Source organism: Hakea prostrata, chromosome 10 (assembly GCF_041222555.1).
Source record: "Hakea prostrata isolate BN-2017 chromosome 10, UWA_Hpros_2, whole genome shotgun sequence".
Taxonomy (NCBI): Eukaryota; Viridiplantae; Streptophyta; class Magnoliopsida; order Proteales; family Proteaceae; genus Hakea; species Hakea prostrata.
The window spans coordinates 5,341,120-5,360,758 of record NC_142609.1 but is presented as its reverse complement, the minus strand read 5'-3'; the positions used below and the strand labels follow the sequence as shown (position 1 = coordinate 5,360,758).

General features: G+C 36.3%; 2 protein-coding genes across 2 annotated transcripts; both read left to right on the top strand.

Annotated features, from left to right (window-relative positions):
- The first annotated feature begins 227 nt into the window (after window positions 1-227).
- On the top strand, window positions 228-2,409 carry LOC149001663 (F-box protein At5g03970-like). The gene is made up of 2 exons (XM_089137134.1): window positions 228-1,470; window positions 2,300-2,409. The coding sequence occupies exons 1-2, from the start codon at window positions 228-230 to the stop codon at window positions 2,407-2,409; spliced, it is 1,353 nt and encodes a 450-aa protein (XP_088993260.1).
- A 9,530-nt stretch (window positions 2,410-11,939) lies between these two features.
- LOC149001662 (F-box protein At5g03970-like) lies at window positions 11,940-13,190 on the top strand. Its single transcript, XM_089137133.1, has one exon. It carries the CDS (start codon window positions 11,940-11,942, stop codon window positions 13,188-13,190), a length of 1,251 nt encoding a protein of 416 aa, XP_088993259.1.
- Window positions 13,191-19,639: the final 6,449 nt, after the last annotated feature.

The window sequence follows — 19,639 nt, the reverse complement described above, 5'->3', positions numbered from 1 at the left end:
CTGATCATTCAAGAAACCCACTGTACTCAATTTTCGAGACTCCATCCCAACTGTTCTTCACAATTTTGGTAGCCTTCGATCTCGATTCCTTCTGTTTCCATCTCAATCTTCCCGTTCCAGACAGATAGATTTGCACGGCAGTAATGCTAGATGGTTTCACCTCAAACCATCACGAATAAACTTTGATTTCGAGTTCGATTCAATCCTCTCGTTCCAGACAGATGAACATGGACGGTGATGTCTCAGCAAATTTAGGATATGAAGATTGCAATGATGATATTCTTCTAGAGATTCTGATTCACTTGCCAGTAAAATCAATTTTCAGATGCAAGTGTGTATCAAAGAGGTGGCACAAAATTATCTCAGACCCGCATTTCCGTAGCATCATCCTAAGCAGGTGCCCTAACCCTAACACCAATTTATTTGGTTTATTTGAAACCCCAATCAATAATGGACGTTTCTGGAGATTCATGCCTTTATCAACACCAAAGGAGGAGGATGCCAACAACGGTACGGCATCTTTGTCTATGAGAGAAATTTTTTACGACTTCCCCAATTGGTTCATCTGTTATTCGAATGGCCTTTTTCTCTGTGTCAAACTCGACGGGAGAACCGACTGTTACACAGCCTATTACATCTTCAATCCTCTTTCCATGACTTATTACCGACTTCCACTTTCCCTGAAGCAAAAGCAACACAGATCTTTGCAACCGTGCATAGGACTGGTAACCACTGATACCTACAAAGTGGTTCGTGTGGAGCCTGCAATCAATTATGGGCGTTTTCTTCCTAATATCGTTGAGATTGAGACCTTTTCTTCTGAAACCGGAGAATGGGATTTATCCTCTGTGACCGTGAGCGTTGAGATCTATAACAATTTGTTAAATTTTCAGCAGTCGTTTCTAAATGTCGTCGTCATAAAAGGGATTATCTACTGGATGGATAGCCATCCAGATCCATTGGAGTGCATCATCACATATAATGTTTGCAATGGTGGATTGAAGATGATTAAAGTTCCTTCTCATATGCGTGCCACCACCTTCTCTGGGCGCTTAGGAGAGTCTTCTGACGGTCAACTTCATATGGCAGTGTTGGATGAAAATTCATTGCAGATCAATATATGGGTTTTTCAGTCCAACTGTTGCGAATGGTCAAAGAAAAGTAGCATGAAAATACTTGAGGCCAAGAATGATTCTGCTACTCTGTTTGGCTTCCATCCTTATAATCCAGACGCTCTATTCGTCGAATCTGGGGGTTTCATCCATGTTTATCACCTCAACACTGACCCTACCACTCCCAGAAAAATAGAGCTAGTGGGTCATATCCCTGAGATTAACTTCAACTGCATGAATAATCTACTACCACTGCAGTTGAATAGTCTACAACCATTTGTCCTCCCACCTTGGTACGTCTCTCCTTTACCATTGCCTGAAACTACTGGAGAGCTACAAATAGACACACTTCGACCCTGTATTAGTTGGATCCGCCCTAGGTTTAGGTCCAGTGATTTTTTTGAGGTTGGTTCCTGCAATTTTTCACACTCTTTTTGCCGTCGGAGATTATACCTAAGCTGTTAGAAGTTGTATTTGCACATTCTAAAGGCGAGAAAGAACCATTGTTTGGATATATATTTTTTAAAGAATTTTCTGGAAGAGTTTTTTTTTTTTTTAGTGATATCCTTAAGCTTGATTCAAAACTTGGGAAGTTGTGATATTCTGTAATCCCATTATTCATCATATAGTGGAAATTTTGGCTTCGTGGATTTTATGTTCGATTTGAAGGATTTTTCACGTTAAAATTGCCGTGTCCTTGTAGTTATACTTTGTTTGCTTGCTTTTATTTTATAGTTTCTATATTGTTATTTCTTAGTATATTGTCTTGGATCCGTGCATGGATGAGAAATATTTGATTTGCAACACAATGATCAAGCTTCTTCCCCTTGCCATTTTTCTTTCTTTGATTTCAGATTGATTGCTGTAATGGATCATCTTCATTCAAATTCCAAATCATAATTTAGAAGGTTGAATTCAATTTGCAATTAATCCTAACTGCAATCTCGTTCTTGCATAAGAGGACGAAATCTAAGCCAACTCTATCTTATACTCCGGTCATAAATACAGTTTACAATTTTTATAAGTATTGAACTCCTAATTCCAAAACAGAGTTCGTAAGGGTGAATCCAGTTTTCAATCCTCATTCCTGCATAATAGGAATATATCCAAACCAACTCAATCTTACACTTAGGTTGTAACTACTTTCTAAAGTTTTTATGAACATACAACTCCTATTGGTTTCAAAGGTAAGGAAAAAGCCATCTCAATTATGGATCCAAATTCTCAGCATCCAGGCGTTCGACCACTAGTTGCCCTGCCTGTGGTACTTAGGAAGGCTTGGGCATCCAGACGCTAGATGCCATTCTTGTGGTGTGGTATGGTATTTAGTGGCTAGGCGCAAAGGATCTCAATTCCTCAAATACAAGATTTGCAAATCAACTTGTACATGATCAAATCCTCACCGAGCTAGAGATATTTATTATATTTCCGTTCTAATTACATTTATATTCCCTGTGTGGATAAAAAGTTACATTCACACCTCTTGGAATTTATTCTATTACAACGTTTACTTGTGACTAACACCGTTAGTTTTAAGTATAAAAATGTATATTTACCCTTGTGAATTTTAAACAAATTAAATATATAAAAGTCTGATCAATTTTTAGGGTGAATAGAATTCTTAGGAAATTGTTTTGAAAAAGATATATAATATATACTTTTTTTTTTGGGTAGATGTGTGATGATAAAAGATTTGAGGGATAATTACGCAAAATCCCCTTTGTACTATAGCTTAATTACTACTTTATTCGTTACACTTTGTTAAATTAATATAATCTTAGACTTTACTTGAAATTACAGATCCCCTACCGTTAAGCTCCTTAATTAACTAGTGATGTGACATTTATTTACTTTTCAAAAACTCCAAAATAACCCTAACGTTTATTAATATTTAGGACAGTTACTAGTGCCCACTTATATATAAGTAGCTCGATTATTGATTGAATTATGTCCTTCATGAAATCACTATTGCCTCCAATTCTAACAATTTCCAAATGTTGAAATGGTTAGGTGTGCAATGTCCATTATGCCCTTTGCTAAAATTAATAAGTCAAAGATGATATTATATTCATAGAAAATCATATAGAATAACAATTTTGTCTTTATATTATTGTCATTTTGGATTTCAAAGAGTCGAATCTTGATGAGATAATGTAAGGGATAAATTAGTAATAACAGACCTTAGCATTACTTTTGGGGGTTTTGGAAAAATATAATGATGTTATGTCGTCAATTAACTAGTGTAGCTTAATGGCAAGGGCCATCTACAAAATCTGAGGTTAGGATTGTAAATTCAAAAATTACAGGGGATAAGGTAATAATTAAGTTCAGGTACAAGGTGGCATTTGTAATTCTAATTAAGGGCAAAATGAACATTATAATTCTAAAATTACCATCCTCCTAACTTCTTTAGAAATGAGGAGGCAATAGTAATTTAATAAAGAATAGGGTGCAAGCCTTAATTAAGCTATGATACAAGGAGACAACAATAATTATCCCTAAATTTAATAAAATAATATAAAAATTGTGCCCATTTTTTTCTCTTTCTTTTTCCTAGTGGTTTCAAATAAAGAAGGGTAATATTGAAAATATATTATATGATAACTCATCACATAACCCTGTTATTCAATTTGTAATGGTATTGTTGTTATATAATTCAAAACATTAGGGGTTTAAACGTAATAGAATAAATTATGGTGAACTTAAACCTAATTATTTGCAATCACAGGCGGTGTAAATATAATTTTCTTTTTCCTTTATAAATTTCTAGGTTTGTGGCATTGGGAGCACTAATTAATAAAGAAGCTTCAGAACTCTTTTTTGTTTTTTTTGGGTGGGGGGGGGGGTGTAAAAGAAGCTTCACAACTCAATTTTATGATGACGAGAATATAAATCCAATTTCAAATCTAAAATAAAGCATCAATATTTTTATAGAGTTGCTACAGAGATTTTAGGGATGAGGCCAATCATAAGTCATGAGACAACCCAAATAACAATTGATTATGATCAACTTTTGAAGCGTATGTGAGTATTGAGCAAGTAGATATACAAGGTAGCTTCCGTGCAATGGATATATAGTTTCGATTTTGAAATATGCAATTACATACATAAGGTGATACTACATTCATTTCGAATAACTATATGAAATACTAATTTTGCCCTTAATTTCTAGTGGTTTTGGATTTTGAAGAGTTGGATCCTAATGAGATTACATAAAATGTAAATGACAAACCTTAGACTTATTTTTTGGATGTTTGAAAAATACAATGATGTTACATCATTAATTAACTATCAGAGCTTAAAGACAAATGCATTAATAGTTGAGGCAAAGTCTAAGTTTAGGAATTTCAAAAAGTACCTTGCAAAGTGTTGTAACTAAGCTATAATATAGATGGACATCAATAATTCTGACAAATGGCAGAATGGACATTAATTACACATTCACACTCAACAACCTCTTTAACTCCGATTGAAGTGAGGGGGTAATAGCAATTTAATAAAGAGTAAGGTTTGATTAGTGATTAAGTTATAGTATGTAAGGGCAAAAGTAATTACCCTTAAAGGTATGATTTCTGATGTTTAAATTTAGATTAAATTTTAGAAATAGCTAGCTAGAGTGGGAGAATAAGGTCATGGGCAACATTAGACCATAGGTTTACTCTAGGAAAAAGGGTATTCAAAGAGAGTACACAAGTGATTGAGAAATACCCCAAAAGAGTAAGAAGTTAGGAAAAATCTCCCAAGGAGTGGTTTTCGATCTACTCCTTGGAGAAATCTCGTTGGTTTCACAAGAAGGGTAAATACTCAATTTGATACCCTCAAAAAATGATTTCCCCCCTTCTTCTAGGTTATCAAATATGAAATCAATAGTGCCAACCCCCATGCCTTTCACAGCTGCACCACCCATCTTGGTTGAGACGTTGGCAGCTACATCTCTTCCGGTGGCACCGCCATGATTCTGAGTGAAAAGATTGTGGTGGTTGTCATCATCGTATGAGAGGTTAGAGCTAGGACTTTCATTTTGTAAATTTGTAAAATATTAAATACTTGAATGTGAAAAGATAAAGTTTGTATTTTTTTTTGTTTTTAAAACCAAAAGATATATAGAGAATAGAAAAATTACAATCTCATGAACAACCTCCCACTAGCCTCCTCCACCACAATGGAATGGACTGCGCTGGGAGTCCCCCCAGATCAAATATGACCAGTGCTGGAACTTCTTAATGAGCATTCAAATATCATCAGGAAGACCTAGAACATGCCAATGACTCTCTGTAATACCCATAACCATGTCAATAGCATTCTTGGAGTCCAAACAAAGCACCACACATTGATGCCCTCTAGAGACAGCCTTCTCTCGACCACACTGAATCCCCTTAAGCTCACAAGTGGGCACACCACTATGATCTATGCCACCTGCGATAGCGAAGATAGCCGCACCCGTGTGATCACGACACAGAATGCCAACACTCCTCCCATTCTTGAGAGAGCCATTAGAGTTTAGAACAATCCATCCTTGAGGGGGAGGAGACCACTAAAGTCAAGAGATTGTTGATAAAATCCTGATTTTCCAAAGACAAAATCTTTTCTCTTTAATAATTTCTGAAAAAGCATTGAAGGCAGCGCCAAAGCATCTGCAGTAAGAGTTAAGGAGTTCAGCAAGGCGGAAATTCATTTCCTACCCCCAAGTGTTAGTGTAGAGACCGGCATCACTCATTTTGGCTATTTCTCTTTTATCCCGAGGAATTCTGCCTTTTGTACCCCATTCATGAGCATCTTGCTAGTTCCAAATGGAACTATGGTTCTCCTTCAGGTTCCAAAGAGGAACAAAGAGATCACCGGAGTTGGCAACACTCTGGGTATCTTCCAATTGACCAAGATCAGCATGGTGAGGTACATCAATTCCATCAACTTTGTGGTGATCCAAAGCAGCATCATTAGAAGCAACCTGATGGTCAACAACTTTAGCTGCAATATTTTCTTGGTTTCTAGGACTGACGGGGGGATCAACTAGAACATCTAGAGTTGCTAGAACTATAACGGGGATAACATTAATGTGTGGAACAGGGACAAGTGGATTAACATCCAAAAGAGGAGCAGTAACGAGAATAACATCGGCAAGAACAATATTTTGAACAACATCGGCGGGAGCAATATTCTCTTGAAAGACATTTTCTTTAGGGATATTCTCTTTGGGAATATTTTCAGTAGGAAGGGCGGAATCATTCTCATCAAAAAGTTCATCAGCCATTTGGACAATAACATCACTTGCAACACAAGTGATAATTTCTTCAGCCATTTTGTCCAGTTACTAAGGAAAATTTCCAAAAATTCCTCACCTTCAACATCATGATCGACTGTTCTTACAGCAGGAGGTGTATTGTAATTAGAAGGAGGAACAAACACTGGAGGAACTAAGGCTTCGTGGTACGAAGGCTGAGCAGGCTCAACTACAGATTCAACTATTTTTTCTGCATCTTCTCCCCTAAGTATTGACATTTTCTTGGGAAGACGAGGGTGTAGGAACCTTTTTGCTCTTACCTTTTTTGGTAGAAGTTAACTCTTGACTTGAAGAGGGACCCATGGAGCGAAGTCTCCTCCTTGAAGTTCTTGACTTTCTTTCTTGACCTTCACCAGCTACAACTTTAACAATGTTCACATCGGAGCCTTCAACATCATTATTGCCTTGATCAACATTCTCTTGATCAACCTGATCCTTCTCTTCAGCAATTTTCTTTATGGATTTTCTTTTTGTAGTCGCATCAGAGAGATAATTTGGGAGGGCTTTTCTTTTTCTTTAGTCCTTCTTGGACTGACGTTCGACCTCTCTTTCCTCGCGAACAACCCTTTAAAGTTCATAAATATTGGGAGCTCTCCAAACTCCAGTTCCTGAGGAAGGGGTTTGGTTAGGAAAATGTACATGGCCAAAAAAAAAAAAAAAAAAAAAAAAAAAAAAAAAAAAAAAAAGAAAGAAAAGAAAGAAAGAAAGAAAGAAAGAAAGAAAGAAAGAAAGAAAGAAAGAAAGAAAGAAAGAAAGAAAGAAAGAAGAAGAAGAAGAAGAAGAAGAAGAAGAAGAAGAAGAAGAAGGTAATACCTGGGAGAAGGTCATGTCTAGTGAAGCCTGCATCAGTCCTAAGATTATTCGCATCAACTAGTTTTCCACTAGAAATCAAGTTCCATGTATGCTGATCATATTCAATGATTATGGGATGTTGATTTTTAAGGGAGAAACCATCTTGCGTGTGTAAACTCCATCGAGAACGATAGTTAGGAGTTGGAATGGCACAGAAAAAATATTTCTCTCTCCACCTTTTGTTGTCACGAGGAATGGAAGAGTCCATAAAAGTGGAGCAGTTACCTAATTCACTGATGATATAGGTTCTTCTAGAGAAGTGGATATAACCACGTTCACAACCAATTTTCAGAGTGTAAAAATTCCTAAAGAGATCAATGGAGGGGATACACCTCAACTTTCGGACAAAAGCAAAGAAACAGTAGACAAGTCTCCAACTGTTCGGAGTAAGCTAGGAAGGGCAGATTTGATAGTAATCAAGAAGAGACTAGACTAGGGGAATCAGGGGAACTTTGAATCCTGATTCAAGATGGAAATAGTAAACAACAATAACACCAGGATCAATATTATAAGGACGATCAGAGGGTCCAGGAATCCAAGCTCTAATTTTAGAAGGAAAGTAATAATCCTGCAAATAGGAGGTCATTCCATTCCGGACCAGCATATTTAGCATTCTTCTTCTGACCAACAATGTTTTAAGAGCCGATATGAAATGATAACTTCATCATGGGCATATGCAGCAGGTTTCCAATCCAATGGAGTTTTGTCAGAAGAGATAACACTTAAAGTTTGATCATTACCCAAGTTTGAAGGAATCCCTGGCTGAACAGGAGAACTGGGAACTGAAGGATTGGTGGAAGGATCCATGCAAGGAGAAGAGGAGGAAAGAACAAAATAGGAGTTCAGAAAAGATTCAGAAACCACAACTGATTTGTTGAAGAACAGGGGAAGGTTGTAGATAACTGAGGGAGGTAGTACAGCTTGAGGAAGGAAATAAAGGATCAGAGGTGGCAAAAAGCAAGTAAATATAGAGTGTGAAGTGACATTATTGGAAACTCTTGAAATTTGGAGGGAAGATATGCAATGTTTTGAAGCAACAGTTGTAACTACTCGTAATCGACGTCTGAAATTAATAGTTTAATGGGGGGGGGGGGGGGGACAGTGTAATTAAACACGTGGATAGATATAAAGAAGATGAAAGAAGCATGAGAATCGTGCGGTGAATAATAAATCACATTTTGAAAATCATGCGGTTGAGGGAAGATAGCATCTATAAAAGCTGAAGGGTCGCATTTATGAGGGGATTGAAAAGTTGACAAACGAGGATTTTTAGCGATATTCGAAATGGTTTGGGGGCTCACCACAGAAAATTGATGATTACGGTGGCTGATTATATTCCCGAGAGGATTAGAAGCCTATTTTTCTTAATGGAGGCCAGATCGTAAATTGACAGCATGGATGGATTATGGAAAATCAAAATTACGGTTACAAAAATAAATTTAGCGGCGCTAAAAGTTTAAACGTTGATGAGCCAGGGCTTTGCCACATGGAAGAGGAGTTTGATACTGTGCATCGCGGAACAAGCTTTTAAAAGAAAGAAGCTGATTTCGAAAGTTGAAAACAAAAGTAGTGGCTCTGATTGAATCAAGTGACAGTTGATTGATCTCTCCAGCTGAGTTGAATTGAACGATTTCCGATGAGCTCCCAAGGTTAAATGATTGATATCAAAATCTCTGATGAATTCATTTGATCGAAGGATTGAGCTTGAAAATTTTTGATGAGCTCCATAGGTTGACACATGAGCTCAAAATTCTAATGAGCTCTACCAAGCTATAGTTTGATCTCAGAATTCCTGATGAACTCAACGTTCAAATAAACCCTCATGACTGGAGATGAGCTCAAACATTGAAGAATTCTCACAACCTATATAATGCCAAGAAATAAGTCAGAGAAGATCAAGCAAAGAATAATTTGACTAATCAGAAGAAAGATTGAAACCTCCTAATCAGAGTTTCAATTGAATTTCAACCTGATCAGCAGGCTTAGGGGCTCGTGTTGTGAATAAAATACCCTAATACCGGTTCATACTGGCTTAACCAGGTTCAACCGGAGTCATAAAGCTACATTACGGGTCCGCCCGAAAACATAATCAAATCAAATCAAATCATGTCCATCCAATATAGACAGATCATCCAACGATTATTAGCTGAAGGGAGCCACGCGGGAAAGCTATAAATAGGAACGAAGCATACATAAGAGGGTAAGACATTCAAAACCAAGAACACATATTTTTCCCGCTTTTCTCCATTAAAGCTCTTCAGAAGCTCCCTGAGAGCTCAGAAACCCTAATTCCTGTCATTTACTGACTAAATCGTCGAGAGACGGAATGCCGATCCAGTTGATCGGCTCCGTTTCTAACAAATTCATCGGTTTTACGGAAGTGTTCAATTAGACCAGATCGATCCAGATCTGAGAGATTGGTGTAAAATTCTCGGTTCATCAACTCAGGCGAAATCTGCACCAACAAGAAGTTATGTTGAAATAGCAATTGATTAGTAATTCAAGATTGAATTATTATCATAGGAGGGAGATTGTATTGTTCCTTAATAATATTAATTCTAATGTTTAAATGTAGATTAAATTTTAGAAACTGCTAAATCGGGAGAATAAAGTTATGGGCATAATTAATAATAGATTTTCTAATTTTGAGTGGGAATTAACATTATATTTTTTGTTTTTTAGGTTGCGTTTGTTTGCAAATGTGGGGTGGAAAAAAAAACATGTGGGCCCCATGTGTAGTGGGGTGAGGGAGAAAGAAAGGAAATGAAGGAATTTTGTGGAAAGTTATAATTGTGAGTCCCACTTTTTTTTTCTCACTTTTCCACAAAATCTCACACATTTTGTCGAGTTTTGAAAATGTGTGGAATGGAAAAGTTGGCTTGCTACCTCATCAGACAAGCTATAACTTTCTCACCCGAAGTAACCAAACAAATTATACTTTTAGGATTTAACAGAAAAGTAGAAGGGACGGACCCAGGATTCAATATGGGGGGGGGGGGCGAAGAATGGAAGTTCAGATTGGGAAAACACCAATGTTTTTTTGCCACACATTGTGTGAGTTCTTATAAGATTTTGGGGGTCCCACCTATAAATAATTTTATTATATTAAGGAATAGGCCTCACATATTTTGTGGGGCCCACACATATTTGACAAAAATAGGTAAATTATTGATAATGATATTTTTTCCAACTAAATATAGGTAAATTATGGTATTAGTACAAAAAAGGAAGAAGAGAAAAAAAAGACTTCAACCCTAAAAAGTTAGATACAAACCAAATGTTTTTTAGGTAAGAGATGCAAACAAATGGTAATTAGTTACCTTTCTAACCGTAGACGTTTTATTTGTAATATAAAATCAAATAACAAAAATTGCAGAGAAATAAAGAAACAAAGAATATAAGATCAAATAAAGAATAACAAAAAAATGAAAAAATATAAACAAAAAATAAATTGAGAAAGAGAAAAAGTACCTAATTGTGGAGAAGATTTTTTCCCAAATTTTTCTTAACCTACCCTTATAGAAAGGGAAGAGTAAATAGGAAGAAAGAAACCGAAGAGAATAAATAAAAAGAAAAGAGGAGAGAGGAGATATGAGAGAATAAATAAGGATTGATGAGTTAGTTTCTAATTAGAAATGATATTTTGAATATCAAATAAGAATATTGAAGGGGTCAAATAATGATATTTTACATGTGAAAAGAGAAAAAACTCAGAAAATGAAGAAAATTAATATAAAAAGTAAAAAATTAAGAAAATTATTAAAAAAAATTAAAAATCCGGAGGCCATGGTCACCCGGCCCTCTAGTGGGTCTATTCTTGAAAAATAGAAATTTTTTGATTTTTTCAAGAATTTTTTCATCCCACATTAATTTCAGCAAACAAACACAGTCTTAGGTAAAAAGCTAATCAAAGAGAACACATGAGTCGTCGAGAAGTATACTAACAAAACAGAAAAGAAAAAGAGTAGTAGTCGAGACATAAAAGGAATAGCAGCTGTACTGGAAAAAAAAAATAAGAATAATAGGAAATAAGTATTTGAGAGGGGATTCCTTATAAAGAGATATTCAGTTTAAATTAGAAGTTAATAAAGGGAGAGACCTTCATGGAAATATCATAATTACTCGTACTAATACTAATAGAGAAGCAAATATGGTTGCGGATTGGATGGCGAAGAGAACAACAACATTGGAGTCTCCTACGCATTTCTTTCAGGAAACCCTTCAAGGTATAGAGGAGTTCCTTAGGTGGATCGTTTGACCAGCTCTCATTAAATTGATTTAGATTTTTTCAAATCCTCGCTTTGATGTAGGAAATTCTGAACAAAAACAAAAAAAAAAAAAAAAAAAAAAAAAAAAAAAAGAAAAAAAAAAAAAAAAAAAAAAAAAAAAAAAAAAAGGAGAGACCTTCAGATATTATCTTAACCCAACACCATCGGATAGATTTTTTCTGTTTTCGTCCCGGTCTTATCATTCAAGAGACCCACTGTACTCAACAAAATTGAGTCTTTACATCCCAACTGTTCATAGCAATTTTGGTAGCCTTCGATCTCGATTCCTTCCGTGTCCATCTCAATCTTCCCGTCAGATAGGTGAGCACGGCAATAATGCTAGATGGTTTCACCTCAAACCATCACGAATAAATTTTGTTCGAGTTCGATTCAATCCTCTCGTTCCAGACAGACCAGATCATGAACATGGACGGTGATGCCTCAGCAAATTTAGGATATGAAGATTGCAATGATGATATTCTTATGGAGGTTCTGATTCGCTTGCCAGTCAAATCAATTTTCAGATGCAAGTGTTTATCAAAGACGTGGCACAAAATTATCTCAGGCCCGCATTTTCGCAGCAGCATCCTAAGCAGGTGCCCTAACCCTAACACCAGTTTATGTGGTTTATTTGAAACTCCAATCGACAGTGAAAGTTACTGGAGATTCATGGCGTTATCAACACCGAAGGAGGAGGAGGAGACAGGTATCAGTAACGATGCCAACAACGGTACGGCATCTTTGTCTAAGAGAGAGATTTGTTACGACTTCTCCAAATACTTCATTTGTTCTTCGAATGGCCTTTTTCTCTGTTACAAAAACAGCGTTATGACGATAACCGACTATTACATAACCTATTACATCTTCAATCCTCTTTCCATGACTTATTACCGACTTCCAAGATCCCTGAAGCGACACAGATCGTTGAAACCGTGTATAGGACTGGTAACCACTGATACCTACAAAGTGGTTCGTGTGGAGCCTGCATATAACAGTGATGGGCGTCTTCTTCCTAATATCGTTGAGATTGAGACCTTTTCTTCTGAAACCGGAGAATGGGATTTATCCTCTGTGACCGTGAGCGTTGAGATCTATCTCAATTTGTTAAAATGTGAGATGTCGTTTATAAATGTCATCGTCGTAAAAGGGATTATCTACTGGTTGCATGACTTTCAAAAGTCATTGGAGTGCATCATCACATATAATGTTTGCAATGGTGGATTGAAGATGATTAAAGTTCCTTCTCATATGGGTGCCACCAGCTTCTCTGGGCGCTTAGGAGAGTCTTCTGACGGTCAACTTCATATGGCAGTGTTCGATGAAGATTCATTGCAGATCAATATATGGGTTTTTCAGTCCAACTCTTGCGAATGGTCAAGGAGATGTAGCATGAAAATACTTGCGGCCGGGTATAATTCTGCTGCTCTGTATGACTTCCATCCTTATAATCCAGACGCTCTATTCGTCGAATCTGGGGATTCCATCTATGTTTATCACCTTAACACTGACACTACCACTCCCCAAAAAATAGAGCTGCTGGGTCATATCCCTAACATTCACCTCATGGATAATCTACAACCATTTGTCCTCCCACCTTGGTACGTCTCTCCTTTACCATTACCTGAAACTACTGGAGAGCGACACATAGACATTAGACACAATTCAACCCTGTATTAGGTGGTTCCGCTCTAGGTTTAGTTTGGGAGGTGGACCTACTTTCTAGTAAATTGGGTATGAGAATGAACTATTCTTTTTGGAATGAATACCCTTTTTAGGAGAATGAGTTATTGGTATTTGGAGGGACATTTGAAGAGAGGTATTAATGTGGTTTTGAAGCTCTCTTGGAGAAGAAGCTCAGAAAATTACAAGTATTTTCTCCTCTTTAGTGGTTTTCTTGAGGTTGGTTCCTGCAATCTTTCACATTCTTGATGCTGACAGCTTGGAGATAATATCTAAATTGTTAGAAGTTGTATTTGGACATTCTAGAGCCGAGAAAGAACTATTGTTGGGGTATAATTTTGTTTAATTATTTTTTCCAAGTGGTTGATCTTTTCTTTGATATTAGTGATATCTTAAGCCTGGTTCAAAACTTTGGAAGTTGTGATATTCTGTAACTCCGTTATTTATCATATAGTGGAAGTCTGGCTGAGGTAGGTCCATGGTTTTTATGTTCGATTTGAAGGGTTTTTCACTTTAAAATTGCTGTGTTCTTGTGATTATACTTTGTTTGCTTGCTTTTATTTTCTAGTTTCTATATTGTTATTTCTTAGTATATTGTCTTTAGATCTGCGCATGGATGAGAAATATTTTATTTGCAACACATGATCAAGCTTCTTCCCCTTGCCATTTTTCTTTCTTTAGTTTCAGATTGATTGCGAAAATGGATAATCCTCAATTCCAAATCATAACTTAGAAGGTTGAATTCAATTTGCAATCCTAACTGCAATCTCATTCCTGCATAAGAGGGCGAAATCCAAGCCAACTCTATCTTATACTCTGGTTTTAAATATTGTTTACCATTTTTATAAGTATTCAACTCCTAATTCCAAAACAGAGTTTATAAGGGTGAATCCAGTTTGCGATCCTCATTCTTGCATAATAGGAAGATATCCAAGCCAACTCAATCTTACACTCAAGTTGTAACTACTTTCTACAATTTTATAAACATTCAACTCCTATTGGTTTCAAAGGTAAAGAAAAAGTCATCTCAAATATGGATCCAAATTCTCAGCATCGGAGCGTTCGACCTGGTCGAACTGGATGCCTTGCCAGTGGTACTTAGGAAGGCCCGGGCATCGAGACGATAGATGCCACTCCTAGGGTGTGGTATTGCATCTAGTGGCTTGGCTGAGAGGATCTCAATTCCTGAAATACTAGGTTTGCAAATCAACTTGTACATGATCCAATCCTCATTCAATCCTCATTCAGCTAGACATGTTTATCATATTTATGTTCCGATTATATTTATAGTATAGGAGGGCAAAAGTAATTACCCTTAAAGGTATGATTTTTGATGTTTAAATTTATATTCAATTTTAGAAATAGCTAGATTGGGAGAATAAGGTCATGGGCATCATTAGACCATAGGTTTACTCTAGGAAAAAGGGTATTCAAAGAGAGTATGCAAGTAATTGAGAAATACCCCAAAAGAGTAAGAAGTTAGGAAAAATCTCCCAAGGAATGGTTTTCAACTTACTCCTGGGAGAAATGTCCTTGATTCCACAAGACGGCTTGATACTTAGTTTGACACCCTCAAAAAATGAATTTTTTTTTCTTCTACTAGGTTATCGTGTGAAACCAATAGTGCCAACCCCCATGCCATTCACACCTACACCAGCCATCTTGGCTGAGACGTTGGCAGCTACATCTCTTCCGATGGCTCTGCCATGATTTTGAGTGAAAAGATTGTGGTGGTTGTCGTTATCATATAAGAGGGTGGTGTTGTAAATATGTTTAAAACTTATTTTTCTATAAATATTTGTTTTAATTGTGTCTTTTATCCATGGTTTTATTTATTCCCACATCGGGTTAAGAGGATTTGATTATATGGTTTATATATAATAAGGGCCCATGTATTATTAATTTGTCTGAGTCTTGTTGTAACCCTGCCATGATTATATATATATATATATAGATCTTCCAGGAGATACTGCACCTTTTAGTGCCAGAGGTCATAATTCCTCTAATTCAGTTTATTTCCTTTTGTGATGTCAGCAATTACGCTATTGGTAGTAGCCATTAAACTAGAGATAATATATACAAGAATGAGTTCAATTATTCTAGCATAAAACACAATACAAGCAATAGCAATTCACACTAGTATAATCAACCTATGGGATAAGCATTTAAACCAAAAGATATGCTAACAAACATTAAATCAAATTCTCATGCAAACACGCATAGACTTATAAATTAGTTTCATTATGTGCTAGAAACATGATTAAAAGACTTACATTCAAAACAGTTTTAATAAAATAAGACACCTTATCATGTTTATGCTATGAGGTGGTTCACACAGAACGCTTCTATCTCACTAGCTCCCACTAGGCTCCATTAGGCCCTCAATGCCCAAACATCACTTAGAGTGTCAGACTTCTAGTATCCAATAAATTATAAACACATTCTGAACTAGACAGACTCTCAGACGGATTCTGAGACGGATCATCGTCTAACAATCTGTCTGAAATAGATTATGAGATGGTTCCATAGAATGGAAAAAAAACGATTTTTCTCCAAAAAATTCATCCAAAAATATGCATGGAAAAAATCCAATAAACATTAAACAAAAACATCCATCATTGATCATCTATTCATGCAATATTTACATAAGGGAAAAATAACAAGGATCCTCTCACTTGGATCCGAACAAAAAATTAGGGTTTCTTAAAACCCTCTCAATTCTCCATGGGTTTCTATTAAACCTTGGATTCTCCGTGGGTTTCTATAAACCCTTGATCCTCCCATTGAAACCATTCAAGAAAGCACAAACAGTTGGGAGGAATAACGAATCGTGGGAACCGTGGCTCTGATGCTTATGTTAGTAAAACTCTATATATCTCTATTCGATAATAGAAGCGGAAAGATCATTATCTGGATTCACTTTCCCAAATTCTATATATATCTCTATTCCTCCACGAACTCGTCATCGGTTTGATTCTACAATCATGAGGAAAGATAATGTATTCCACAACCCAAATGTCGTGTGGATGGATGAAACTAGAGACCAAAAATTAAGGAGAAGAAGATCCATGAAGTATCTCCTTTCTGTGTTTCTTGGAGAGAGAGAGAGAGAGAGAGAGAGAGAGAGAGAGAGAGAGAGAGAGAGAGAGAGAGAGAGAGAGAGAGAGAGAGAGAGAGAGAGAGAGAGAGAGAGAGAGAGAGAGAGAGAGAGAGAGAGAGAGAGAGAGAGAGAGAGAGAGAGAGAGAGAGAGAGAGAGAGAGAGAGAGAGAGAGAGAGAGAGAGAGAGAGAGAGAGAGAGAGAGAGAGAGAGAGAGAGAGAGAGAGAGAGAGAGAGAGAGAGAGAGAGAGAGAGAGAGAGAGAGAGAGAGAGAGAGAGAGAGAGAGAGAGAGAGAGAGAGTATATAACCCTATATTTTGTTACCGCCGCCTTAAAATTGAGTTTTCAATTTTGCCCTTGGGCATATAATTATATTAATAATTAATAAATCCCAACACTTATAATCCAAATGTTCTATTGATCAATTATTGCGATTGCATCTTGATTTTTAACCTCAAAATTGTCACTGCCACTCCCCAAAGAATAGAACTGTTAGGACATCTCTCTTAACACTGTTACTTGCCCAGCATGAATGATCTACAAACATTTGTCCTCCCACCTTGGTACATGTCTCCTTTCCCATTACTTGCAACTACTACAAAGCTACGTATAGACACAATTCAACCCTGTGATGAGTTGAACCACCCTAGGTCTTGGTACAGTTGGCCATTTGAGAGGTGAGCCTACTTTAGTTAGTGGTATTTGGAGAGACTTTTGAAGGAAGCTATTAACAAGGTTTTGAAACTCTCTTGGAGAAGCCATGCATAAAATTACAAGCATTTTATCCTTAATGGTGGTAATCTTGAGGCCGGTTCTTGTAATCTTTCACACTTTCTTGTTGCTGATGGCTTGGAGGTAATATCTATGCTATTAAAAGCTATATTTGAACATTTTAGAGGTGAGAAAGAACCATTATCTAGTTGTATTTTTGTTTGATTGCTTTCTCTTTGAAGTTGTTCTGTTATTTGATGTTTGTGATATCTTCTCTTTTTTTTTACTTTTTTTTTTGTGTGGCTGAGGTTCATCCGGCCAGCTTGCGTGCACCTTGATTACATTCTCAGGGAGGGAGACACTGTTTGTCAAGATTTAACCTACGATCTCTCCACTTAGAAGTATAGATCTCTACCACTCTACCAATCCTGCTTTAGCAAAGATGTTGGCAATATCCTTAAGCTTGGTTCAAAACTTAAAAAAATTATGATATTTTGAAATCCCATTGTTCATCTTATGATAGAAGTTTTGGCTAGGCTAGAAGGGTTTTCCATGTTAAAAATTTCCAATGTTCTCGTATTTTTGCTTGCTTTTTATTTTCTTGGGTTTCATAATATATCTTCTTAGTTTATTGTCTTTGATTCGCACATTGGCGGAAAATCTTTGATTTGCAACACCCTGATCTAGCTTCATCCCCTTTCCTTTTTCCTTTCTTTTAGTTTCAAGTTGATTGGTGTAATGAATCATCATCACATAAATTGAAAATTCCAAATCAAAGGTGATAAGGTAGAATTCAATCCCAAGTGCAAACTCATTCCTAGGCCAACTCTAGTTTTACTGTACTACGTTTTACAATTTTTATAATATTCTACTCCTAATTTCAAATCGGAGTTTATAAGGTTGAATTCAGTTTGCAATCCTTACATCAATCTCATTCCTATATGATAGGAAGAGATCCAAGCCAACTCTATCTTATACTTGGGTTGTAAATACTTTATACAACTATTATAAATATTTGATCAACTCTTACTGGTTTCAATGATAAGGAGAAAAGCCATCTCAAATACGGATCCAAATTCTCTGCATCCATCATGGCATCCGATTGCTCAATGCCTTGCCCGTGGTACTTAGGAAGGGCACAACGTTTGTCCAAGCATCCGATCACTAGATGCCCTGCCTGTCGTAACTAAGAAGGGTAGGGCATCCGTCTGGGTGTGTCTAGCCACTGAATACATCCTGGTTACCATGAGTTAGGCATCTAGTGGCCGGATAGTTAGATCGATGGACTCCCTGCCTAGATGCAGAGGATTTCAATTCCTCAAATACAAGCTTTGCAAATCAACTTGTAGATGATCCAATCCTCACTTACCTAGAGCTATTTATCATATTTTCATTAGAGCAAATTATAAAATTTACACCCTGTGTATGTAAACAATTACGTTTACACCTATGTGGATTCATTCTAATAACGTTAGTTTTAAGTATACAAAGTTACATTTACTCTTGTGAATCTTAACATAAGGTTAGAAAAATAAAAAATCATACTTCTAAATAAAAGTATAAACATAAGTTTTGATATAATTTTTCATTAGACCAAAATATACAGCTTGGTCCGCTTGAGCAAGGTTCTGATATCGAAACCTTGTGGATGCAAAAAATCCCCGTTGGGAGACTCACCCACCATAGTCAGGTGTGCGATCCGGGTTGAACACTGGATTAGTCAGGGCAAAGCCTTGGAAACCCGGGTTGGCAACCCAAAAAAACAAATAAAGGACATTCTCTCAAGATTCATATTTGTTCATTACTAGACTAAAATATCCCTACTTATTCCCAAAGGCCCCAACAAGTATGTTTTTTCATACCTTTCCCTCCAAGTTTTGATTTTCCCCAAAAAATCATACTATAGACTATAGTATACATGCCATACTATTATATAGAAGTACAAACTCTTGTAAAAATGTATTAAATGCTAATAGAAGTGATGTTGAATAGTAATTGATTAGTAATTCAACATTGAACTATACTATACGAGGGAGACTGTAGTTGAATTGTTCCTTGGGATGCTTAAAAATATATTAAATTTTAGAAATAGCTAAATAAGGTTATGGGCATAATTAATAATAGATTTTTTTAATTTTGAGTAGGAATTAGCATTATTTTTTTCTTTCAGTAGAGAAAAGGGTAATCAAAGAGAACGTTGAGAAGTATTCTAACAAAAGAGAAGAAGAAGAGAGTAGTAGTTGACACGTATTCACATCATCTGTAATTCCTTTCCCTACAATTCCCTGTAATTCCTTCATAGGATTGTGCCATGTGGAATTTAAGTAATCCAAAGGTTATCCAATTTAAACTAAATTTGAATTTTATTTAAATCCACCCATAAATTTGAATTTTATTTAAACTCTAGTTTGTTGGATAACCTTTGGATTACTCAAATTTCACGTGGCACAATCCTATGAGGGAATTACAGGGAATTGTAAGGAAAGGAATTACAAAGGATGTGAATCCCACGTAAAAGGAAAAACAACTTTACCCAAAAAAAATAAAAAAATAATAGGAAATAAGTATTTGAGAGAAGCTAGGATTCCCGACGGAAATAGTTAATAAGAATTTGAGAGAAGTTAGGATTCCTGGGAT